The sequence below is a fragment of the Strongylocentrotus purpuratus genome, unplaced genomic scaffold, assembly GCF_000002235.5.
Source record: "Strongylocentrotus purpuratus isolate Spur 01 unplaced genomic scaffold, Spur_5.0 spur5_scaffold_2, whole genome shotgun sequence".
NCBI classification, from domain to species: Eukaryota; Metazoa; Echinodermata; class Echinoidea; order Camarodonta; family Strongylocentrotidae; genus Strongylocentrotus; species Strongylocentrotus purpuratus.
Genome location: NW_022145605.1, coordinates 15,184,139 through 15,211,729, shown reverse-complemented (window position 1 = coordinate 15,211,729; position 27,591 = coordinate 15,184,139). Strand labels below are relative to the sequence as shown.

At 40.4% G+C, this 27,591-nt stretch overlaps 1 protein-coding gene across 1 annotated transcript; it reads right to left on the bottom strand.

Annotated features, from left to right (window-relative positions):
• Positions 1 to 6,010: 6,010 nt before the first annotated feature.
• Positions 6,011 to 25,166, bottom strand: LOC583378 (neuronal acetylcholine receptor subunit alpha-10). The gene is made up of 6 exons (XM_783291.5): positions 25,020 to 25,166; positions 12,123 to 12,167; positions 10,553 to 10,662; positions 9,594 to 9,807; positions 8,442 to 8,760; positions 6,011 to 7,768 (listed from the first exon to the last, which is right to left on the bottom strand). The coding sequence occupies exons 2-6, from the start codon at positions 12,159 to 12,161 to the stop codon at positions 7,236 to 7,238; spliced, it is 1,215 nt and encodes a 404-aa protein (XP_788384.3). The 5' UTR covers positions 12,162 to 12,167; positions 25,020 to 25,166; the 3' UTR covers positions 6,011 to 7,235.
• Positions 25,167 to 27,591: the final 2,425 nt, after the last annotated feature.

Genomic DNA, 27,591 nt, shown 5'->3' with positions numbered 1-27,591 from the left:
AGAAAACGCTCATTTCATGGGCTGCCTATCATGCCTCTAATAAACTTCTGGTAGAAGACCCTCCAGCACAATGTGCACTCCTTCCTCTGTTTTATGAGAAGTCTACAACTCCTGCTATGGCTGGGAGATGGTGACCTGTGAATGATGAGCCTACAGGAGGCTATATTCTACTGACGCAAGGCTATGTTATTGAATACGCCAAAAAAGCCAGTATAGGCAATTAGCACATACGCCAGTTATTTCATCGCCTTGTTTTCCCTTTTAATTTTGTATTCATTTTTCGCACGATATATTGACGTCAAAGACTTTCTTATTTGCTGACGCAGTCATACGTCAGGAAAATGACGTTATGTGTGAAATGAGATCATTCTCCTTTGAATTGTTTTCACTACACACGAATTCTGAAATGCAAGCAATCAAAAATTTCTCGTAAACCACACACTTTTCATGCTGTTGCAACAAATAAGATTTATTGTCTTGAGTGTTGTCGTAGCAACCATCTGTCATCCTTCCACCTTACCTCTACCACCCCTCCACCCTGCCTCTCCTCCATCCACCCTACCTCTCTTCCATCCACCCTACCTCTCCTCCATCCACCCTACCTCTTTTCAATCCACCCAACCAGTCCTCCTTCCACCTTACCTCTACCTCCCCTCCATCCAACCTACCTCCCACGTACCCATCTCTCCTCCATCCACTTTACCTCTTTTCCATCCACCCTTCCTCTCCTCCTTCCACCTTACCTCTACCTCCCCTCCACCCTACCTCTCCTCCATCCACCCTACCTCTACCACCCCTCCATTCACCCTACCTCTACCACCCCCAATCCACCTTACCTCTACCACCCTCCATCCACCCTACCTCTACCACCCCTCCACCCTGCCTCTCCTCCATCTATCCTTCCTCTCTTCCATCCACCCTACCTCTACCACCCTCTACCCACCCTAACTCTACCACCCCCATCCACCCTGCCTCTCCATCTACCCTACCTCTCCTCAATCCACCCTACCTCTCCTCCATCCACCCTACCTCTACCACCCTCCATGAACCCTCCCTCTCCATGTACCCTACCTCTCCTCCATCCACCCTACCCCTACCACCCCTCCATTCACCCTACCTCTACCACCCTCAATCCACCTTACCTCTACCATCCTCCATCCACCCTACCTCTACCACCCCTTCACCCTGCCTCTCCTCCATCCACCCTACCTCTACCACCCCTCCATTCACCCTACCTCTACCACCCTCAATCCACCCTAACTCTACCACCCCCATCCACCCTACCTCTCCTCCATCCACCCTACCTCTACCACCCTCGATCCACCCTGCCTCTCCATCTACCCTACCTCTCCTCCATCCACCCTACCTCTCCTCCATCCACCCTACCTCTACCACCCTCCATCCACTCTACCTCTCCATCTACCCTACCTCTCCTCCATCCACCCTACCTCTACCACCCCTCCACCCTACCTCTACCACCCCTCCATTCACCCTACCTCTACCACCCTCAATCCACCCTACCTCTCCTCCATCCACCCTACCTCTATCACCCTCAATCCACCCTACCTCTACCACCCTCCATCCACCCTACCTCTCCTCCATCCACCCTACCTCTCCTCCACCACCCTACCTCTACCACCCCTCCATTCCCCTACCTCTACCACCTCTCCGTCCAACCTACCTCCCACGTACCCATTTCTCCTCCCCAGACCCTACCTCTCCTCCTTCCACCTTACCTCTCCTCCATCCACCCTATCTTTTTTCCATCCACCATACCTCTCCATCTACCCTACCTCTCCGCCATCCACCCTACCTCTCCGCCATCCACCCTGCCTCTCCATCTACCTCTACCTCTCCTCCATCCACCCTACCTCTACCACCCTCCATCCACTCTGCCTCTCCATCTACCCTACCTCTCCTCCATCCACCCTATCTTTTTTCCATCCACCCTACCTCTCCATCTACCCTACCTCTCCGCCATCCACCCTACCTCTCCGCCATCCACCCTACCTCTCCTCCATCCACCCTATTTCTCCTCCTTCCTTTTACCTCTCCTCCACCCACCTTACTTCTCCTCCATCCACCCTACCTCTACCACCCCTCCATCCACCCTACCTCTACCACCCTCCGTCCACTCTGCCTCTCCATCTACCCTACCTCTCCTCCATCCACCCTATCTTTTTTCCATCCACCCTACCTCTCCATCTACCCTACCTCTCCGCCATCCACCCTACCTCTCCGCCATCCACCCTACTTTTCCTCCATCCACCCTATTTCTCCTCCTTCTTTTTACCTCTCCTCCACCCACCTTACTTCTCCTCCATCCACCCTACCTCTACCACCCCTCCATTCACCCTACCTCTACCACCCCTCCATTCACCCTACCTCTACCACCCTCCATCCACTCTGCCTCTCCATCTACCCTACCTCTCCTCCATCCACCCTACCTCTCCATCTACCCTACCTCTCCGCCATCCACCCTACCTCTCCGCCATCCACCCTACTTCTCCTCCATCCACCCTATTTCTCCTCCTTCCTTTTTACCTCTCCTCCACCCACCTTACTTCTCCTCCATCCACCCTACCTCTACCACCCCTCCATTCACCCTACCTCTACCACCCCTCAATCCACCCTACCTCTACCACCCCTCCATTCACCCTACCTCTACCACCCCTCAATCCACCCTACCTCTACCACCCCTCCGTCCAACTTACCTCTACCACCCCTCCGTCCAACTTACCTCCCACGTACCCATCTCTCCTCCCTAGACCCTACCTCTTCCATCCACACTTCCTCTCCTCCTTCCACCTTACCTCTACCTCGAATGTGACGAAAAGGAAATGAGAGAGAGAGAGAGAAAGAGAGAGAGAGAGAGAGAGACAGAGAGACAGAGAGAGACAGACGGAGACGGTACTTGTCCAGATATGCAATGATTGAGCCTCGGAGATGCAATAGAGTCATCACCATCATTATGATCCTCTTCCTTATCACCCCATCCCCACCCCCACCCCCAACACCATCATCATCATCATCATCATCATCCAAAACAGCACCATCATCATCACTATAACTATTATTATTATCTTCATTAAAGATAATTTATCAACCTACAACCACCATCATCGTCATCCCATAGATCTTTATCATCATAATCATCATCATCGCCTTAATTATAATCATCATCATCATCATCATCATCATCATCATCATCATCATCATAATCAAAATCATCATCTCTATGATCGCAATAATCATCTTTATTATCACCACCACCACCATCTTCATCATCATTCATTACCATCACTTTAATCCAGCACATCATTATGATGCTTGTATCTCTGGTCCTTTTTAAACGTCTTACTGTCCTTCTCTCTCTCTCTCTCTCTCTCTCTCTCTCTCTCTCTCTCTCTCTCTCTCTCTTCTCTCTCTCTCTCTCCCTCCCACTCTCTCTCTCTCTCTCTCTCTCTCTCCCTCTCTTTGTCTCTGACCACTGCAGCTAGAATATCAAGATCTGTTTTCCACATTTTTGTTTACAAAATAGCATTTTAAGGAATCTCACATTAATACTTTTCTTCGACATGAAAGCAACAGTATTAGAAAAGAAGACATACATTTTACTAAAATTACATTCGATAATTTTACGATACTTCCTGAGAAATATTCTCAGCATGCTATCATTCATTTCAGTACATCAATCAACATGTAAATTAAATAATTATCTTTCAAAACTGTTTTAGACTATTTATAGCCTCATCTAGTTCTACACATGTAGATTGTATAGTTCTTGCACTATTGTCACAAGTAAAACTGACGAAGTAAATCAAGTAGTATCGCAAAATATTAAAGAGAATAAATTTGGAGATAAGTTTCACGCCCTCTACCAAGAAAGTCGTTGAACTTTGAAAAAGAAGTGCTAATAAATATACAGTAGAAAACAAGGTAAGGCAGTTATACACATTCATGGTTAACCTTTTGCTTTACATTACACTGTTCATCATGTCTTTCTAATAATTATGCACTGATTATCCACAGTTTCTCATCAAATATCCAAATCAAATATCCAAATCAAATTGCACATAGTATTAGTTACTTCAAACCGGAGCGTCTTGTATTATGATCGACGTAACGAAAATGAAAGCAGCCATGGTATTCCTCGTTGTAGCCAGGAAATAAAAATGAATCAATTCGGTAATTTTTTGCAACACAACCTAATGATTTGGTTGCAATATAAAGAAATAATAATATTTTTTTAAAGGCGTATGGGTATTTGCACTCTCAGTGTAGCTGCAATCAACCCTGGCGTTTTTTCAACAAAGAGGATGCTATTGAAAAATATCTATGAAGGGTCTTTGATAAAACGTTCTGTGAATCATGATAAAGTTCAACCTCAATCTTATTTTTGTGTTTTGTTCGGCTGATGTTGGTTGCACAGGAGGCTATATTCTGCTGACGCAAGGCTACGTTATTAACTGCGCTAAAAACGCCAGTATAGGTAATTAGCACATACGCCAGTTGTTTCAATGCTTTATTTTCCCTTCTAATTTTGTATTCATTTATGTACGATATATTAATGTCAAATACTGTGTCATTTGCTGACGCAGTCATACGTCAGGAAAATGACGTTATGTGTGCAATGGGCATTCAGATCATTCTCCTTTCGGAAAAAAGGATTTGACTACACACGAATTCTGAAATGTAATCAATCAACCAAAAAAATTGCGTAAACCACACACTGTTTATGCTGTTGCAACAAATAAGATTTATTGTCTTGAGTGTTGTCGTAGCAACCATCTGATAATCCTCAACATCCCAATGCTAATGAAACAAACAAACAGGGCCTAAAATGCTGAAAATCAGTTCACAACATATATACATAAAGAAGAAGCCGGCAAAATATGTATGATAACATCCATATTGTAAAATTTTATCAACATGTCAATAAATGCATCATCTCTGCGCCATTAAAAACATAGACACAAATTTTGGAATAATAATTAATCCCTGTTATAATTACGACAAGCAATGCTTCAAACCTTTCGTTCAAATTCTAAGTGAAGAAGTATAATGTTGTAAATGAAAAGACAAATTGAATAACAAAGTTTCATCTTAAAACTATTGATTATTAGATAACACTCACAACTTCGATATTTAATACGATAAGTTAAACCAGTAACAATGTTCATGAAATGGTATTTTTCACACACCTAGGACCATTGTGATAGCAATTATGTTAACTTATATCGCTTTTAGGCCATATGTTTACGTACCTCAGTCGACCCAGCTAGCCAGATTCTATACCGACTCTGAACCGACCAACTCTCTGTTTGATGTGTAGTCAGTCTGGGTCGTATCAGGACACCTACCCCCTGGACGTCCACCCCCGATAACCCTCCCCAGCAGGCGCGTACGCAGGGGGGGGGGGGGGTTGAACCCCCCTTTGGTATTTTTATGGGTGTTAACCCCCCTAAACCCCCCTAACCCCCCACCTTTGGGTTAATTATGCCCATGGCTGACCTAAAAAAGGTGACCTTACCCCCCCCCCCCCAACGAAGAAAAATTTCAAATTTTCAAATTTCGAGACCAAAAAAAAAAAAAAGTGTCCTCTTACCCCCCCCCCCCACCCTGGCTGAGTCGTTGCGATTTTTGGGACCACAAAAAAAATTCCTCTTACCCCCCCCCCCCCCCGCTTATTCAGCGGCTGGCTGAGTCATTTCAAAATTCTAAAACCCCCTTGAAAAAATCCTGCGTACGCCACTGCTCCCCAGTCAACTACCCCTAGGGCAACCACCCTCTAGGACGACTATACCCCGGGACAACTACCCTAGGAAACTACCCCTAGGATAGTTGTCGGGGGTAGTTGTCCTAGAGGGTAGTTGTCTGGGGAATAGCTGTTCGGGTGGAGGTTGTCCGGGGTAGGTTGTCCTATGGTGTAGTTGTCCGGGGGTAGTCGTCGGGGGTAGTTGTCTTAGGGGGTAATTTACTGGGGGTAGTTGTCCGGGGGGTAGTTGTCCCAGGGGGTAGTCGTCCTACAGGGGGGTTGCCCTAGGGATAGTTGTCCTAGGGGGTAGTTGTCCTAGGGGTAGTTGACGGGGGTGGTTATTCAGGGGTGGATCTCCAGTGGGTAGGTGTCCTAGAACCGGTCTGGGTAGCGTTTCACGAAACCGTAAAGCGCAAGTTGTACGTCGACATTCCACCGAAATTCGAAATTAGCAGTAATACTAGGATGTGGGCGAACTTATACTTGTGACAGTTGCGTGAAACAGTGCCCCTGTGTGGGTGTGGCTGAGGTATCGAAACGAATCATCCGATTATTAGCCACGTCTTGAAATATTCAACGACGAGATAATTAGCATATAATGAGCTAGAAGCTTTCATTTAGCAAGGCATAGTATTAACATAGTTATATAGATATTTCACTTTACACATATGTTATATTTTTGTATTAAAAAAAGACTAAACAGATTTATGAAAAGTACTTTTTGTCATTATAAACATACTCATAATAATCTATTACTGTCTCTCCATGTAAAAAAAAAAAAATAGTCACACAAATCTAAATAATTTATATCTATAACGTAGAAGAAAAAAATACTTACACATGATATTAATAATGTGTGTTAAGCCATGATGCAAAATTGATTCGAAATGGTATGGACACTTTCGAGTGAAATATACATCGGTAAAATAATTTCGTCCGTGTCTGTATATGTATCTATATATAATTTTTACGATCGCTCTGAAGTAAAGATGGCAAGAGAGATGCATTGCACTAATGTTGTCAACCATATATAGTTAATGCGATTGGTACAGTCAAATTTGTCAAACTTGTGACTTGACTCCAATAAGCATCCTATTTATAATGCACCTATATTATCTCACCGTTTTTCTTTTTTGGGAATATTTTGTGGTTAAACTTGTCTGCCTGTAAAGGCAATCTATCCTCAAAAGTCACTTTACCTATGTGACCTTCAAAAGAGGGTCAACTGTATTTTATTATGATATATTATAATGAATGAGATATTTTTTCTAGATAAATGACATGAAATTCAACCAATCGTCTGTTTTGGACTCACAGGGACGTTAACTCTGCATGCATGAGCCAATGTATATGAGCTAAAGCCCTTGTGGCTCCAGACGATACTATTCATTTGAAGGAAAACATGTCCAATCATATTTAAACATACATCGTTTATCAATAGATCTCCAGTCACGTGACCATGCAGTCACGTGACAGATCATCCTCTGAACACAAAGAGGATAAAGATGAGAGTGATGACAAGCAACGTTGATCCAGCCACCAGGGCTCCTAGAGTTTTATCCAGTTTCCTAGCCACTGTCATCCATTCTTGCCGAATAACTTCCCGCTTCAACGTCGAAGACTCGCTTTCGTAATCGTCACCGAACCCTTGACGGTGTATGCTCAGTTTCGACGTCGAGTTCACGTCGTTCTTCGGATGCAGCGGGTAGGACGACTCGTCCGCCATTTTGGAGTTTGTGTCGTTGGCGTTTTCCTTGATGATGGTCGAGCTGAGGTTGCTGCCGCGCCTGTAGCCGTCGTCTCCGTTGGAGCTGAGTCTGTTGGTGCGCGTCTTCTTGATTGCAACGCTTGCGCGCTTGAAGGAAAGCGAGACAGAGGCGCGACGGAGGAATATGCGTTTCAGATACCTCGGGACAGGCTCTTCTCCCAGGCGATGAAACATGCGCAGTATGAGGACACTTGCCCCCAGGGCCACGCAGCTCATTCCCACCATGTACAGGAAAAACATACCTAAAAGATAAAGGTGCATTCAATATTACATCATAATGGCACACATAGGCATGATCAGGTAATATCTATAGCCAATCTTACTCCTTAATATTCACAAGACTAAATTTTAGTGTCTTCTGCCATGTTTGTCCTATTAGGTAGAATAAATGTGAGAGCGTAGTCCATGAGAGTCTGGGAGGAAAGGCATTCATCTTCTTTCTTCCATTTTCATCTTTCTTTACTTTCCTCTTTTCTGTCCATGTCTGTCTGTGTCTCTCTTCGCTGTCTTTCATCAATTGATTAGATTTGGAGATATGTCATATCGATTGTGTTAATACCAGCGCTACTTAAGCTTGTGAAGGCAATCAACCTATACGCCAGTAATTCATATCAATGTCATTTCGATGTATTTTGCGTACTATGTCACTCTCACCTATGTCACGTGGAGCGTAAAACCCAATGCAGGTCACTGACGCAGTCCTCCATCAGCAAATAGGGACTTTTAGATGTGCACATCGACATAGTGGACTGCTACGTGTGACGTCCTTTTAAGGCACAGACAATGCCTTAAAAGGATGTCACAATGCCGTCATACGTAGCAGTCCACTATGTCGACGAGCAAATCTAAAAGACCCTATTGACGCTTCGTGTGCAACGTATCAAAAGGTAAAAATCATAACATAACTTGACTCACCAAGTAGCGGAATCTCATCACCAAGCGGTGGCATGAGTTCCCCGATCAGCTGCTGGAACAGGATGGACGCCAGGAGATTGGCCACGGAGAAGGAGATCTTTTCCCCGGACTCCGGCGGAACAAGGAACACCAAAGCGTTAATGGCGGAGAGCATGACGCAAGGCACCACCATGTTGAAGAGGTAAAACTCGTACCGACGTTCCAGGAAGAGATCAATCTTTACAGAGCTGTAAGGGAATGGACAGCAGTCGTACTTGGCCGTGATGCGTTCCAAGTGGATCTTGCGCAGGTCCCACACGCCGTTGTTAAGAAAGACGTTCTAAGATAATATGTGAAAACTAAGATAGGATTACGCTTGGGCAATGAAAATAATGTACGATCAATGAAATTAATTTGAAGACTTATTTAATAATTTAATTTATTTAAACATTTGTTAACATAAAGAGTGCGAGGATCAAGTTTTGTTACTATAGACTTAATGAGTACAATCGGCCACCAACAAAGTTGCTCAAAGTATTGGTATGATATCTCCATTAGAGATAAACAAGAAAGATGTTAATTTTTTTCTCAATATTTTCGATAATTTTCAAAAAACTTGGACTAGAATATTAGGAATATTTGAGTCCGCCATTGAACATGTATTTATTAGCATGTATGCGTGCTTGTGAGCAGTGATGATTTATCAAAGTACCTAAATGCAAAACCCATGGCTTGGTATGGAACGAGTAAACCCGTTGTTTTGAAGAGAAGTCATTTGAACGTTGCACACGAGCTGTCATTTCGATTGCGTTATTGCTTACGCTAATCCAGCCTACGAAGGCATTATGGGGATGCGCCTGTAATTCAACGCAGTGGTAAAACTGTTCAGTTTGCATTATTTTGTTTAGGATGTCACTCGCTAATGGTGCGTCAAAGACCACATGGGTCGCTGACGCAGCCCTACGTCATTAGCTGACGCATCGTGTGCAATAGTCATAACACTATTCATTTTGTATTATTTTTGTGCAATGTCACCTTCGTAGAACGCGTCAAAGAATGCTCAAGTTACTGACGCAGTCCAGCGCGCCAGACAAATGACCCTCGTGTGCAATAATCAGCTGGGACAACAACAAAACACAACAACAAACATTACAACAACAACAAAATTAATACCTGGGTTGCATCATCAGAATAATTGAGGTTGAGCGAGTCGATGGTATAAGCCCAGGAACCAAAGGTCAGTGTGCAGGTCTGGACATCGAACGGGAAGTAGCGGACGTTGATCTTACACGAACTACTGATGACCATCGGGGTGTACCACGTGACCATACCGTCATTGGTCACGAGGGCATTGACGGCGTCTTCGCTCTGGAAGTCCTTGTCAATGCTGTCGAGGATGTAGGACGGGAGAAAGGGGAGTGCAATGGTTTGTTAGAAAGAGATCTTTCGTTGCATTTTACAAGAGGAGTACATGTTTTTTGGAACTATCTCTCAGCCTCACAAATGTATGAAGTCTCTAAACGGGTAGCCCTTACATTTGAAACAACTATCGAACTATTCGGACCTTTATCAATAATAGAAATGTAATATGAATATTTAGTTTTATTAACAGTTACTTAGTTAAATTTGTATAAGAATGAACCCGCGTGGATCACAGAAAATAAAATAAAAAATAAACATTCGAAAATATAAGTTTTGGTAAAAGAAATATATTATATGAATGTACCTTACATCTATCATCTAATATATGGTACGCTATTTTGTACATTGTATCAAAGGCCACATTGGATGACTAAAATCAATGGTGGTTATTATGGTCGCATGGGGGCCGGGGATGGGGAGGGAGAGGGGGAGGGGGCAACTCTAATCGCCCATTTACCCAAAAGGATATCTTCCCCATTGTTCAGCACATCCAACATTCCTTCTACAAATCTGAGCTTGCTCTTGTTCTGATTGTCGACTAAATGCACCGAAGATGCTCATCCCCCGTCCTCCCCCTCCTCCCCGCCCCCAGCTCCCTCTCCTGCCCCTCCTCCCTCTCCTGCCCCTCCTCCCCATCCCCGCCTCATCCTTGACTTGAATAAGCTGGATATTGACAGTCACGCATGATTCCCCTGCACAATTGTACTTACTTTTCGTAGAGTTTGATATCAGGTAGCCATATTTTGTCAGGTGATACTTCCAGTGAATCAATACCGTCATACGTCTCTTTGTCCCATCCGAGGAATTCATCCCTCCATTGCTACAGACAGAACAATAAGGAATGGGATGATAATCGATAAGATAATGTCTACAAGTTTATGAATTCCAGTGATTCTGATAAAAATCATATTTTTCTTTATTTATCTTTAACGGTTATCGTTGTCTCTATGCACACTGCGCTGACATTGATGTAATAATTAACCAGTCACCTGTAATACCCTGCTTTGTTTGCATGGTCACTTATTGCAAATCTTCTCAAACAAAAACAATAATAACTATATTGATGCTTGTCCTGTATTTTGGGGGTCATTAAAAATTATTTGCTGATCAAACCATTCAGATACCAATGCACACATTCATCGTTTGTACAATCTTCACTTCCTGGGGACCACTACTAACTTATATATAAAGCTACGTTCTGATTTTTCCCCTTCTTTTTCATGCACGTAGCGCTGACAAGTTTGCAATCACGGAAGGTTTCTGTTGTCCTGGTAATTTCACATTTCTCCCTCAGGTAAAAAGTGGCAAATGCAAATTGAGGTCTTGTCGAAGCATCTGGAATTTGATCTCAGATCGGGTTTCCGATTGTCTACTGACTGATTTCATATAAGCCACGACACTCTTATGTTACCAAAGATAAACCTTTAAAGAAATACATGTATAACAAGCTTTGTCCTCGTCATCCTTTGGTGTTCATTCGCAGGTGTTTTGGTTAAAGTATCCCCAGTTCTCTGCCTATTTCTAGACCTCCTTGCAGCGTTTATCATCGTAATAATTTATCTTGATATCTGTACAATTTAGATCTCACTGTGCCTTTTGCAATCTTTCCACAGTCAAATTCTTTACTACGCTTTTCTGAAAGATTCACATGTTTTGTCTTGGTAAACCCCCATATAAATTATTCAACCCCCTTCGATTTGTAAAAAACATTCTAACTCTTTAAAAAAATGTCAGTATACATGTACACTATCTATATGACAAACCAGCAAAATAGGGTAATCAGATAATCAACAGGTTTAAAAAAATCGTATTGTTGTGATTTGCCGACAAAGCTTGGCAATTTTAAATCCCAAATTCATTAATACCAAATCCCCAATTTATCTACGCACGGTACCAATCTAGCGATGTCCTTGAAATATATTCATGTAGTTATGAAAGAAACCTGATTAATAAAAGGAATAATATATATGCGAAATCAAGATATGGTTGCCTTTTTCAGGGTGCCAACATTCGACAAAACATACCATATAGTATCTTATGGTATTGAAGAAAGACTTAATGAATATTATTATGACTTAACAAGATTCTTCATTTCATCTATTGATCATTTGCACATAAAGTTGAATAAAGTCAGCTGAAATCGTGCAAAAACCTAACAATTTATAAAACACTTGAACATTTCATTATATGAAAAATAAATTATGTCGCAATTATGATTACCATAATATTATTATTTTGATTTTTCCCCCTTGATGGTGGTAGAAAGTAGATTCGACTTACCAACTTTCTCCATCCATTGATAGTTATTCGTTGTTCCATCTCGTTCTGTAGAAAGGTATGACAAGATAAAATCATAACAAAAATAAATAAAATATAATATTTCGACGACAGTCACAGAATATTTTGTTTTTGCTTGCATTATGATTATGATATCTAAAGAAATGGATTGTCAGTGGCTAAGATAGGCTTTGTATCATGTCGGAATGGATATTGTTGTCGCGTAGCCTTACAAATAATTGCATTTTGTCATGAATAAAACACTTTTTACAACTTGACGGTATCCTGTTGCATATTTTTCTTAGTTTTCTTATTTTTCTTTGCAAAAATGGCAAATACGTACGAAATTATCTTTAAGTTGATGCATGTTTCTATCATTCTATGTCCTTTAGATGCACAATATCATCCCATTATAAAATCTGTTTAAAAAAACACGACATTCAAAACTATACGAACATGTATAAAAATAAAGGCGTGTCCATCGTAATTAGATTTTGTGTGTGAAAAACGAATTTGAAAGTCATATTGACTTTCCCTTAAAAGTGTTGACTCATGTGCAGACTTGACACTGCGTCTAGAACGATCTCTACCGTTTATTGTCGGGCCAATTAACGGTCGGTCGTGATGGATATCAGCTTCCGTTGTCGCCACTATAATGCAGATTGACTTGATATGCAATTATCCGTCCGTTCATTAGTTTAAAAAGCATGATTGGTCAATATTCAGACTCAGACAAGGATTGGTGTCATTAGTCATCAGCAGTAGGGGCGGGGTCATTACCGACATCCCGTGTCTGTCGGTGTTGCACGTGATTCGATCTGGGTTTCGAGGGATCGAATCGGCGGATAAATATTCCGCCAATTGGTTCTGGCGGAACGGATCGCCTGGCCGGAACGGATTGTCTGTGACACCGGCTCAATTACGTCTAAATAACTTGTATACGGTCGTATATTTTAATTGTGAGCTACAATTCATTAAATTTTCGATTATAAAGATGATTTTGATAACCGATATGAGATATTCGTTTCGACATGATCGAGACATTGATATATGTTTTTGCGAAATAGAAAACCACTTTGACAAGTTTCCAGTTTCTCAACCTAGATTCCTCTTTCATGCACCGTCTCTCTGTTGTTTCTTAACACTTCTATTTATGCCCCAGTCTTAATCTCCTTCATTTTAGATTCCTCTTTTGTCCGCCTTTTGGTCTCTTTATCCCCCACCCTCTCTCTCTCTCTCTCTCTCTCTCTCTCTCTCTCTCGCTCTCTCTTTATAACGCGAGATTTTATTAAAACCTTTCCACTTCCAGTCGATGCTTTTTATTTTCAATCACGGCACTCCCCTTCATTGGCTTTGCGAACATGACCTTGAACCATCAATTCATTGTGATACAGAAATATAAAAAGTACGTTAATTAAAATTCTTTTCATTTTTACACCGCGTGTAGCATTGATAATGTTTGTTATACTAACAAAATCATGCACTTACTAACAAGATCACATACTTGCTTAAGCATACCTTTGATGGATTAGTATATAGTTTTTATAATAACCTAGTGCGAATTAAGAGAGTTCCTGGGGGAAATCACGCAACCTATCTATTAGATGAAAAATCCACAAGCAGACTCAGGGGCGTAGCCTGGGAATGATAGGAGAGGGTGCGCGGTCTTTATTTGGTAGGCCCTATTTTGCTTGTTGGTTGTTTGGTCCTTTGATTACTAAATCCGATTTGTAATGTGTAAGAAAACGATTTTTGCATGACGTTTCCCCCATTCTTTTCTTCTCTTCTCTTCTACTCTTGCTCTCTCCATTTCTCTGTCTCTTTCTCTTTCACTTTCACTTACTCTTCCTTCTTCTCTTTATCTTTCTTTCCTTATCTCTTATCTTTTCTCTATTTCACGATTTCTCTTTCTCTTTTTGCCCCTTTCTCTCTTTCTCTCTCTCTCTCTCTCTCTCTCTCTCTCTTTCTCTCGTTCTCTCTTTCTCTTTGTCTCTCACTCTCTACTCGATTCGGCAACGCCATTGGCTAGAGCTAATGGTTGACAGAAATGCATCAGCATGATAGATAATGAGAGGATGTGGATACATGTGTTAATATTTCAAACGATAATGATGTCTGTTATGAGAACTAAATCGATCGTTATTTCAGACAGATTAAAGTAAATTTCAAGTATAGACGAGAGCAGAGAATGCAAGTATTGAATCCAATGACGGGGTAATAGTATGTAAAGCGCTTATAGACATTTGTATTAAGCGCTATGTAAAAGCGGAATATTATTATTATGCATGGAAAAGGATTCCAATGTACTACAAGACATAGCAATATCTCACAATGGTTTTAAGAAAGTAGGTCGAGAGAAATCAAATGACGACCCTCGATAATTATGTAAGCATGCACTGACAGCTTTCCCCCTGTTTACAACCTTGTATTTTACTGTCTATCCTCTACCCTTCATCTCTATTATGTACATGACTTGGGGGCAATCATCCATTACCAAGACAAGTTTCATTACGAGATGGGATAGAAGGGATTTCATCTCTACGTCAATGACGTCACAATGAATTAATTAATGTCATGATTGTGCGCGTGCCTTTCATTTTCCTGTCCTTTGTAATAGTTTGGTCTGTAATTTTCTCTTATACATCTCCATTTCTCCAAACATAAATCAGCCGTAGACAGGAGTAAATTGTGCGAAAGTTTTTATGGAAGTGAATGGTGATTCCATCATCTTTCGTGTCACCTAAAGTAAACATTAATTAAGGAAAGGTATGATTTGTCGCACCATAACGCTCTCCCGGTACCATCCTGCGCTTTAAAGGTACTATGTCCCATTTGCAGGCCCAAAGATATTACTAATTTAGCCCTTCCCTAAAAAAAAAAAAAAGGGGGGGGGGGGGCTTGAAAATGTCTTTAAGTTGGAAAATAACGACTATTAGTTTTCAAATCGACTAAGGAGCTACAGAGCCAGTTAGTAATAGTCTGATTTTCAGACCATTGTACCGAATGGTCGTACTTTTTATGCTGCGCAAAGATTCAATCAGTTTAATTTTGGCCAATACAAGAAGTTGGTTATTGATGTAGACAAATGCTCATGTACCCTTTACAGCTCATTTTATGTAAACGGGTTTCCTTGCATAATTTGAATAATATATTAGGATACTGCTAACGTTTAAATTTCATAGATAGGACATACATGACATATTCATAATTTCTGCAAAGTTCTACAGAATTTGATGTTGGCTGCAAAAGGGACATAGTATCTTTAAAGTTAGAGTAAGATTATAATTGACATCCTCATTTCCAATCATCAGTTGTGCAGAAACCCGAAGCTTTGACTGACACCGCTGTTAATGATTAAAAGGAATTGAAGTGAAGTTCTGGTAATGAAAACTATGAAAAATCATTCGTAAGATTTCTCATTCTTTTTAAAATTCATGTATAGAATAATATCATTGTAAAGTAAACATTAGAAGGATATTTCTTGAAAGACCCTCATATTGTAAATATAATTATATTAACAAAAATGTTTTAAAAATGCTGATGCCGTATTTGTGTGCGTGTGTAGTCACATGTACTCATTTTGTTTGCAGCACTTTTCACTGATTGAGTTGATTTTTTTTCTTCCATTTGTCCTGGCGTTCCGAACACAAGCTCTGCTTTCTGGTATTCGCATCTTTGTTTGCCTTATTTATGATATATTGCCAAAAAACATTGTACCTCATTCAGTCAGAAGGAGATAAATGTGACTTTGAATTTAAAGAGGAAAGTCCACCCTAATATTAAGTTAGTTTTAAAGTGGGACTGTATTTCTTGTAGCTACTTGCGCCCTCTATATAGCAAACAATGCCTAAGCGGTACCGTTGGTCCCCCATGGCCCCCTTTTTTTTATGTTAATCGAGAGCTAATTTGATGAGATAACCACCTGTCAGTGACCACGCAGGGAGGTCAAATCCCTCATGGCCAAACTAGTGCAGATATGCTTTAATAGAAGCAGAAAATGAGATGAACAGGTCAGTGAAAGTTAGAGCAAATTCCTATCAAAATTAAGCAAGTTAGGCTTTTTTGAAATTACGATCAATCAAAAACAACTTGGCATCTCTACGGCGTTCACCAACTTAATATCAGGGCGGACTTCCCCTTTAAAAAATCAATTGACACTATGAACATGAGGGGCAAAGAAAGAGGACAAAATATACAGTTCCTTATTCTACCCTCAACAATTGCTGTGGTAGACAAAGGAACATCCCTTCACTGCTATTAAGTAAAAATATGTAGAACAGGTGTCACATGCATATTCACCTGTTCTACACATTTTTACATAATAGCAGTGAAGGGATGCTTCCTTTGTCTACCACAGCGATTGTTGAGTGTAGAATGAGGAACTGTATATTTTGTCCTCTTTCTTTGTCCGTCATGTTCATAGTGTGAGCATTAGTAACGAAGGGGAAAGTGTGGTCGTATTAGACAGGTGTCGTTCTATACAGGTGGTCGTTAATACACAGTGACTATAACGTGCTGCATTCCCCAAAATCATGGGTGACCCAGGAAGCTGTAATGAATGGAGATCCCGTCCAAGAGGCCCCTTTGAAGCCATCCGTGGCACCGCGTGTCTTTTGTTTCCCCTATCGTAATCCCCTTAATCCCCCTCCGAAACCGTACAGCTCCCTAGTAGCACTAGGTCCTCCCTTTCCACACACATCCCAGCCCAGCGAGCACGGCGGCTTTTGCTTTGTGGGCCCGTATTTGGGGTGAATAGTGGTGATAACTTGACAACTTCTAGCCCTCAATCAATAAATGCGCAAACATATAACACAATTTCATTTAGTTCTTTAGGAAGATAAACCTTTAGACTACTTTCCTAGCTATGTACAAATTTCGGAAATTTTCGGAAAATATCAATAATTAGATGAGAAAATCATGATGATGAAAACCTTTCATTCGCTCTAACTCACGATTTCCTTGGTCGATTTCGCTGGTTGAAATGGCCATGCATTCAGTAGAGCTATCGGAGAACAGAAAAAGCATTTGATGACTAATATAAAGTTGCAATGGTCTTATGCTGTTAATTCTGTATTTTATATGTTATAGCTAAATACATCTTCACTGAACATGACTTAATTTTTCGGTGCCACGCATGGCTTCAAAGCTCGATGCTTGCATAATTTGCAAAAGAGTGAATAGAGAACTTAGGGAAGCAGATGGCGTTACGTAACATTTCGTACTATTTGGAATTCCAGAGAGGGACTGTGTATTGATATGGACAGCTGTTGATGGAAATGATGGTTGGAGAGGGTTACATTTCCTTTTGTTAAGCCAGGTTAATCTTGAATATTTTTCCCTCGGAAAATTCTTTCGAGACGGTATCTCCATTCATTACAGCTTCCTGGGTGACCCGGAAATTGGTCACAATAGGCAATTTTTGTCATGTATCCAAAATGTAATGCTTACGTCTTTGTGCAGTGCCTTAATACGAATGTCTTTATTCACCTGTTACGAATAATAGTATCTCAATAGTCAGAATGCAAATTGCATACATTATTTGTTGCTGGGTAGGACAAACATTATGGCTTGCCCTACCTAACAATAGGTAATATATGCAATTTGCATTCTGAATTTTGAAATACAATTATTCTTGATATTGATATTGATATTGATTTATTTCGTCCACAATGTGGAAATATGCTTCCCATCAATATTACAATAATACAAGAAACAGAGTACAATAGTATGAAACATGCAAAACAATTAAGCAAACGATTTCAAAACAGAAACAATCTCGTCCTTTCACAGAAATAATTGTTACGACATCCAAAATGGTTAAACTTCCTTTCTGATTAGATGTTTAAAAATATCTCACCACTGCTTTTAACGGGCTATTCAATATAATCATCATTGATGTATTAAACTTCATGAGAACAATTTATAAATTCAAATACTAATGATCATTGTTGCTATTGTTATTATTATTATCAACGCCATCATTATTCGTCATAATGGGTAGATATCTGCAGTTATATCACTGTGGTCGTATTAAAATCATATATACATGTATATACACTAACAATAGTGGGTAACTGAAATGCTATCGTTTATTATCTCTTTACGAATTGGTTGAACATGTATATAGTTTGGTACGAAGGATTGACGGAAGCGTGCTCGGTTTGTGCATGGGACGTTTAGTTGAATTCCAGAACGGTTGAAAGAATACTGGGCGTTTTAGAGGGTGATTTTGATCTTTCATGATTTTGTTTGTTTTGGACATGACTTTCTGTTCGAAAAAACAGTTTATATCAGACAAAATCATGCCCTATCACTCTCTGTGCCGCTCGTCGCTCCCGGTCTAATGAGTCCGGTTTTTCTGGGTTAAACAAAAACCAGAATTGCTCTGTCAATGTGAACATTTTTCATCATTCTCATAAAAGTAGAGTCTTTGGTTTCCCTTTTTACACAATGTGTGTGTGTTTTTTGTTCAGTCTACAGTGTCGGTAACTATGCATCCCAGGTACTTGTTACTCCTTATTATGAAGAAATAGCGGATCGTGTTTCTTTGATTTTTTTTTCGAAAGTCAAACACCACTTCCTTTGTTTTATATACGTTTAAGGGGAGGTAGTGTACATCACACCACTGACAGGTGAATGGCAGGCGAATGAAATAATTTGTATCAAGGCACTTTCCAAAGACGTATGCATTAAATTTGGTTACATTACGAAAGTGGTTTATTGATTGAAGGTGAGCATTTGTGAGCCTTTGATGTGCGCTCACGGACCTGTCTATCCATGAAATAAGAAGGAAAATTTGTCTTTCCATTATAAGGAGCGATGCATTGATAGCCCTGCGCATCAGCGTTAAGTTATTAGCTAAATCTAGTGAAATATTGATGAGAACGGCGCGCTAAATTGACGGGGTGTTAGACTGTTTATACAGGGCCTGGGCCCGCTGTATGCATCATTGACTAGAATTGACGTTGGCAAACACTAACAAAAACGAGATGGATAGACGAGAAGATACATAGAAGAGTGAGGGAATGTAGAAAAATGTGGCTTGGAGAAATAGGGAGAGAAAATAAAGAGAGAAATAAAGAGAGAGAGAGAGAGAAAGAGAGTCACAGAGAGGGAAAAAGGTGGAATAAGTAGAGAAAGATAGGAAATAGAAAAGAGAAAGATTTTTTTTAAAAGAGAGTGGGATATAGCGAGTGATGGGGATATAGAAGGAATGCAGTTTAGAGAGAGGAAATAGGCAGACCGAGATTGAAGAGAGAGAAGAGAGAGAGAGAGGGAGAGACAGGGAGAGCGAGAAAGACAGGGAGAGAGAGAAAGAGAGAAAGAAAGAGAGAGAGAGGGAGAGAGAGAGGAGGAGAGAGAGAGAGAGAGAGAGAGAGAGAGAGAGAGGGGGGGGGGGTAACACTATGAACATGACTGACAAAGAAAGCGGACAAAATATACAGTTCCTCAGGTAGACAAAGGAACATCCCTTCACTGCTATTATGTAAAAATGTGTAGAACAGGTGTCACATGCATATTCACTTGTTTACATAATAGCACTGAAGGGATGTTCCTTTTATTGTCTACCTGAGAAACTGTATATTTTGTCCGCTTTCTTTGTCAGTCATGTTCATAGTGTAATCGACTTGCGGGTGAGATTAAGATATTGATAATGAAAACGATGTCATTCTTTTTCCTGACTGCAAATAGAAAGGATAATCGTGCTTTTAGAAAAGCAATCTGTGTATATGCGACTTTACGTCTTATAAAACAAACAGGAGACATAGAAAATACAATGATTAATGCTTTTTACAATTATTGATAGATTCCTACTCAAAAGCCGGCAAATAACTCAAACCCGGTATTCTCGTTAAGAGGGCATTTTTATTCTAAATTGTAAGGGAAGAGATTCCAGATTTCATGAATAGCAATTGGGTATGCTTATCATGTAGATTCTAAATTGATTATGTTTTAAATCAATCTAAGTACACATATGAAAGATAATCTAGAATATATGACGACATTTAATCGTATTCTTCATTTCTGTATATTCTCTGCTCGAAAAATATCTTGTGACGGGCATTGATATTGAAAACAATCTTCATTTTCAGTGTCTGATTAAGAACGATAGTGATTCAGGAGAGCTTTGTTTTTGTTTTGTTGCTAGTGCAGGTCTTGTTATTGTTGTTGATAAAATCAGCTAAATATTACTTCCATTATCACATTCTAACATCGATGATGGTCACTGATGTGGGCACTCATTTGCCTTGTGGTATGCAAGATGATTTTGTAGATGGGAGGAAATCAATGAAGAGGCGAGGCAAGACCGTTTTAAATGAATTGGCTCAGGGCGTGTCTTTTACGATTAAACCAGAGACAAAACGACATGAGTGTGTGTGATAGAGAGATAGAGAGAGAGAGAGAGAGAGAGAGAGAAAGAGACATCAGTCGGAAGAAGAAGAAGATATACAGACAGAAACAGAAGGAAGAGCGTATAGATTGGTAGAGAGGAGAGCAAAGAGCGAGAGATAGAAAAGTATTTCCTCAACCATTTTACGCTGAACTCGAGGAGTAATTATTCCGTTCATTTGGTAATTATCCAAAATAAGCCTTTTTTCATTAACCTTGGATTATTACACGATACCATGGCACGAATCGTTTCCTTCCGTAATATTCTATAGTTCTGAATAAAAACAGAACAGACCCTCTAAATGGGAAGTGCATGCACGCATTGCTCAAAAAACAAGACCTATTATTTCATGATTCTTCCAAAAATATCGGTCACTGATTAGCCGTAAATCTTCCGTAATCAGACCGTGAAATATGTGAGGCAGCTTCACCATAATTATAGCGATACTCCATACAGAGTAGGCATTACCAAGACTAAACGATGAACAGCGGAAGAAGACGAAGAGATAATGCATGTATTAAAGAGACTCGAAGTAGAAAGTGGAAAATGGAAACGCAAAACAAAAGAGAAAGCATATAGTAGAAGAAGGAATCATATAGACAAAATGAATCGCAAGGAAATAATAGAAAATAAAATGATATCAACATTATCACGGGGAACGAAGTAAAAGCAGAATAAATATAATATTCACAATATAGTATTCACAAACATACATATCTTAATCAGTGAGGCAGAATGAGTGTAGATATTGAGAGGGACACTGACATGTGGGCAAATGACCCCCCCCCCCAATCGCATCGAATGGTGGAACTAGAAGAAGCGGTAATAGACAAATAGGATGTGGGAAGCAACATGAAAAGAAGATTTATCCTCTCTTATTTAACCATTCTATCACTCGAGGACCCTGTTTGTTCGTATTAGTGATATCGAAAACACACACACCCCCCTCCCCGGCACCCCTGTAGCTACATGTACACCGTTGCTCCTCCTCTCTATCTTGTATAATCTCTTTCTATTTACATTCTCGCACCATCTCACCTGAGGACCTTTTCTTGATTGTGAGCATTACACCGACTTGTTGTTTCATTAAAAAAAGGTGAATAGATAATCAATAATACATAATCTGATAATATTTTGATATATTTACCAGAGCAGGAGCATCTTTGAAGACGTAATACGGTATGACGTATGTTTACCACAGCAAATTGTTTTTTGTTTTTTGCTTCCTGATGATGGGTTGAATAATTATCAGAAGAATTACCATCATGAACATCATAATAGTAAAGATTCTTTGAATGTGTGGAGATGTTGATCCCTGGTACAAGCATGAACCTAATCATGGTACAAGGTAGCCAAATTACTGTTAATCCTGCTTTTCCTGCGGGCTCTGCGATTATTACTAAACACATTACCCCACGTGTTTATGAATTAGCCAAAACACAAGACCTTCTGTTTTTATAATTTCGTCCACTGCAAAAATACGGTTTTAATGACTAGCCATAAACTTTCCCGAATTAGACCATTTATTCAGTGAGGCAGATTTATCCCATAACGACACTCCATACAGAGCAAGTACATAGAAAATGAATAGCGGAAGAAGATGAAAATAATTGTAATGGACTAAAGATAGGAACATGTTGTAGAAGAAGGAATGATATAAAAAAAAAAAAAAAATAATGAAACTATGTAAATATCCTTATATAATATCCTCATGGTACTGAGAATGTAGTTGAAAATGAATAAAATATGATATTCCCAAATATATATCTTTATCAGAGGTGTGGAGTGAGTGCAGATAGAGAGGGACACTGATGTCACGGAGGTATAAAGGGGGGGGGGGGGGTCGATATACTAGGTCTATGAAATTCGAGGAAACAGAGCCTTCAAGTGAGGGAATGGTTTAGGAAGATAGGATTAATGTTCTTGTCATGTTGCTTCCATATCATCTTTGTCTAATACCCTTTCTTTTATTTCCACCATTTGTTTCGATGGGGTGGGTCATTTACCCCCCCCCCCCTCCCACCCCCGGCACCCCTGCAGCTGCTTTGTCTACATAACAATCTCCCTGTTTCATTCTCGCACCATCTCACCTGAGTACCAGTTCATGTCTCCATTAGACCGACTGTTTATTCCATTAACAAAAGGTGGATGGATGATCAGTAATGCATAATCTAATAATTTTTTGATGTTACCAGAGCAATAACATCTTTGATATGATGAATTTTGAATAAGTTTTCCACAGCAAATTGTTACCTTTATCATGATGATGCGCTGAATTTTAAGAAGTATTACCATCATGAAAGTCAATATGGTACATATTCTTGGAATGTATATGGAGATGATGGTAATTAATATAACTAACTTATTCTTATGTACTCAGGGTCCAACTTAGAGAAAAGTTCAACTTAGGATCTTTGTGAAACACACCCCCCCTCCCCCTGTATGTATACTGCTCTTCCTGTGGACCCTGCAATCATCATTACCCCTCCCCAAGCATTGACAGGTACCCATGAAGAACACCTGGGTCGAAAGAGACAAACGTGGGGAAAATGCATTGTCCGAGGATGTAAGTACTGAGCAAGTATCGAACCCGGGAACTCTCGAGAGAGCCTTCTCCAATATATCACGGTGCCCCTACCATATGTATACCCCATTCGTTTCGAAAAGCGATTCTCACATGATCATTATGATTTGGGATATAGTTCCCGAGGCATTAATGATACAAACTGTTTGGCGTGTTTGGCGAAGCATGACTTCTGTGCAACAACCTGTAACTACGATAAAATAATGACCACTCTCGCTCTACAAATATACATATCATACAGTAGTTCGCATATCATTATAACTTCGCATCGTATTCGGGGCTTACGAGTTGAGATAGATACACTACAATAGCAGAAGGATCGCGAAGCTCTACATAAACATGTATATATGTATGCACTATGTCTAATGCTACAACCGTTTTTCATTTCAGCAATTGGTGATTATCAATAAGTTGCAAAATATGGCAACATGTCATCAATTCAATATTTTTTGTTCAATCGATAAATGTTTATTTTTTTTCTTAAAATCAAAATGAACATACAATGAAATATGAAATTACAATGCAGGAAAGAAGCAACATTCCCTAAAAGCACGATGCTTGTGGTGTGGTCACTCAAAACCCCCGGATATATGTATACATTACATAGTAATTATGATATACAATATATAGTAATACAATTGTAAAGATAAAGAGAGAGAGAGAATGAGAGGAGAGAGAAGGAAAGTGAGAGCGAAAGAGAGAGAGAGAGAGAGAGAAGGAGAGAAAGAGGAGGAGATTGAGTGAGACAGAGAGAGATGAGAGAGGAGAGAAAGAGACAGACAGACAGACAGACAGAGAGTGACCGGCGGGGGGGGGGGCAGAGGGGGCGGGGGAGGTGGGGGGGGGGGGTAGAGAAAAGAGTAGGGTGAAAAAGGAAAATGAACATAAATGCAAATACAAATATACAAATATATGATCAACATCCATGTTTCACTATCATCTCCTAAATCAAGTCAACGGTCAAAGAGAATACGTTAATGTGAATTTAATCATCAATGAATTAACCATCTTCAATGCGGCATCGCTAAATGACTCCTGCTCCAATTTTTGGATGATCGCACCCCCTTTTATCCGGTCGTAAATATTTAATAAAATGAGGTCATAATCGGAACCACGGTCGTGTTATTCGAGATGATGATCTAGATTTCCCTCCCCCATTTCATAAAATTCCAATTTAGACCAATATAATGATGTAATTAGGTAGCGCGAGATGCACGAATGACGCATCATGACATCGTCAGCTATTACAGTACATTATTTTTTCTAAGATTACGAAAAAGTAACATCAATGAAGACTTGATTATCTTAAATACAGATTATTAAGAATGGAAGGCTATTAATTTTTATTTTATCGGCATCAAAATTCATAATGCATATTGGCTCTAAAGCTGAATACTAAAATAAACCATGTATCTAAAGCGGTCGCAAATCACAGGATTTAATCAAAATGATTGAAGCAATTGTTTTCCCTTTAATTTATTAATTCTCTCTTTCACTCGGTTCTCCTTCTCTCCCTCGCGTTATACCCCATTTGCATCTTTTTAATTATTGCTGGCCTTTGACTGTCAGCTCTGACTTTCCATCTCCTTCTCTCTCTCTCTCTCTCTCTCTCTCTCTTTCTCACTCTCTTTTCCCTCTCTTTCTCTCTTTTTATTTATCTCTTTCTTTCTCTCTCTCTCTCTCTCAATCTCGTGTGTGCATTAATCACCTTTTGAAACCATTTATGTTCTTTTGTTTTCTTCCCGTTTCTTTCTCGCTCTGTTTATCAAAATTTGCCTGTTCCCTCAATTTCCAGTTTACTCCTCGCTCCTTCTCCCCTTTCTTTCGCCACCTCCCCCCCCCCTTCTCCCGTCTCCCTTCTCCCCCTCCCCCTCCCCCTCTCCCATAACTCCCTTCCCGTTTCGTCATGAGTACAGGTACTTACAAAACTAATGACTTGAGCGATGAGTATCCGGAAGTAGACTTGGATGGATTGAGAGATATTAGCGACCGGTCTCAGAGAAACCGAACCGTAGTTTTCGAGTAGGTCCCGAGATAGTTCCTTCTGAGGAGTCCGCACTACCCTTCTGGTCGTACCTGAAATTAAATAGAAAATAAATCTCTTTACAATATTGGTTGGTTATCTATATTTACATCTGTAGATATATTATGTCACGCTTGTGCTACAGTAGGTCTAATGCTACGTTTACACTATGTTCCCGGCGGCCACGGCAGCCCCGTTTGCCCGAAACGTAGTGCGCCGTGGGATTTAGACCAATTTTATCTCTGGATTCAAGTTTTGTTACGTCTTGCCAAGTTTTCTCACGGTCTACCACGGTATCCGTGACGGGCCGTGGGGGTAAGGGGATGCTGAGTCCCGGAGGCTCCAAGGCGCACTACGGTTCGGCCCGCGTTCTACCACGGATGCCAGAACGTTCCCTCCCGGTCCGTCACGTTCTGATGGGGTCCCTCACATTTCTCACGTTCTGATCAAGGTCTACCACGTTTTTCACGTTTCGTCAAGCCTTTGTACGGATGAAACGTGGACGCAGGGCAGCTTTGGAGCACGTTTGTGCCGGCGGTATAAAAAGAAGGTCTCCCAAGCAATAGCAATCATGGTATCCTGAGACCTCGCGTTGTGTCAGACCGTAGTAGAACGCAACGCGCCGTAGCGTTCCGGGCGATTAAACCGTCCCACTACGGACTACCCCCAAGTTTTGTTACGGCCTATTACGGACTGTCACGTTTTGTTACGTTCACCCCGGTTTATTACGGCCTACTAGGTTTCTCATCCGCACCGTGACTGTCGTGGCAAATTTTTTGACAGTTTAAAAATCTGACACGGCAATCACGGCCTGTCACGTTTGCCCATACGGTCCCCCGCGTTGCGTCACGTCAATCCCGTTTCGTCCACGGTGGCCTGAAACGTGGTTGCCGTGGCCGCCGGGAACATAGTGTAAACGTAGCATAAGATCTATAACATAGAACTGAAATTATCGAGTAGGTCCCTAACAAGTTCTTTCCAACGAGTCTGAACTACCCTTCTGGTCGTACCTGAAATGAAATTTCAGGCCATGTGAAGAAGTACGTAAGAACAGTATTGTGATATGATCAAAAGCATATTTTCAGAATCGCCGACTTGCAGCAAGAATTTTTGGAAACAAATTCAATTAACATTTTTAATGTTGACGTAACTTATTGATAACATCCTCATTCTCCGCGTCAAGCAATTAATAATATAACTGATGTTTTTATTTATTCAATGATTATTTGTTTATTCAATAATGCAGTTTTTAAAGAATGCCGCTGATCTGGCTACATTGATTTTAAATCGATGATATTAAAACTCAAGCAATGCATGCAGCGTCTGCATGATGGTCTGCACGTCGAGAGACACTTCGAGTCGTTTATTATTCAGTAGGCCTATCTTCCAGACAAAACAAGACGAGAATAACTGACCATCAACGTTATTTTGTCCTATACAGTCGTAGAAAAGTATTCCGATTCCTAAATGAGATTTTCATCTGCTTTTCAAATTCCTGCGCCAAATAAATACAACAACAAGAACAAACAAAGGTGGTCGGCTATGCTTGATTTAACGAATATTTTGAAATGTAATTATTTCTAGTCCTTCCAAATCCCACTGGATTCTGTATCTTGTAGTGAATCCGATTGTGTGGGAATTGGATTTGATTCTCGTTTTGAAATAAATTACTTCTAGCTCAGACTCTTGGGAATTAGATAGCGAACGAAAGCTAGTGAAATGTATCGACCATGGTCGTTCCGATTCATTTATCAAGGCACTTTATTTTGTTTGATTATCTTCGATTGTCAGGAAGTGAAAATGTATCATTTTGAAGGATAAAATCCAATGTGGGTAATGGTGTATCGTTTATATCAATCCGCCATTTATTCATTTTAGAATAACATTTCCATTTATGTGATTCTAGAAACGTAAAATGGGACAATATCATATTTAACATTGAATTTAAAATACACACCAGCAACCAATGGTTGGGATTAATTAAATTAGATTAAATAGGATTAATTTTTCTGTAGGCTCCTAATCCGAAAATTAATTTGGGTTCATAATTCAAAAAATGACATATAGGTTTAATATTCACAAGGACTGTAATTCCGGAAAAAACGACATGGCGGGGTTCCATACGCCATTTCTTAATTACGAACCGTCGGAATTACGGACCTTCTAAAAGACAGCATGTATAACCGTTATGGTGATTGGTTGAGGGTTAGGGTTAGGTTGAGGATTACTTTTGTGATTATATTAGGTTTAGGGTTGGGGTTAGAGTTACCCTAGCCCTCACTTCTTAATCCATAAAGGGGGCATGATACGGTAGTCCGATATTTGCACCGGCGACAATTGCTCCGAGCTTTATTCCGTCAAAAAGTATAGGTTAGGGTTGCAATTCAGTTTTAGGTTGGTTTAGGGTAAGCGTTGGGGTTACGTTTAGTGGTGGATCCGGGGTTTAAGTTAGAAATTTGGTTAATGTTGGAAA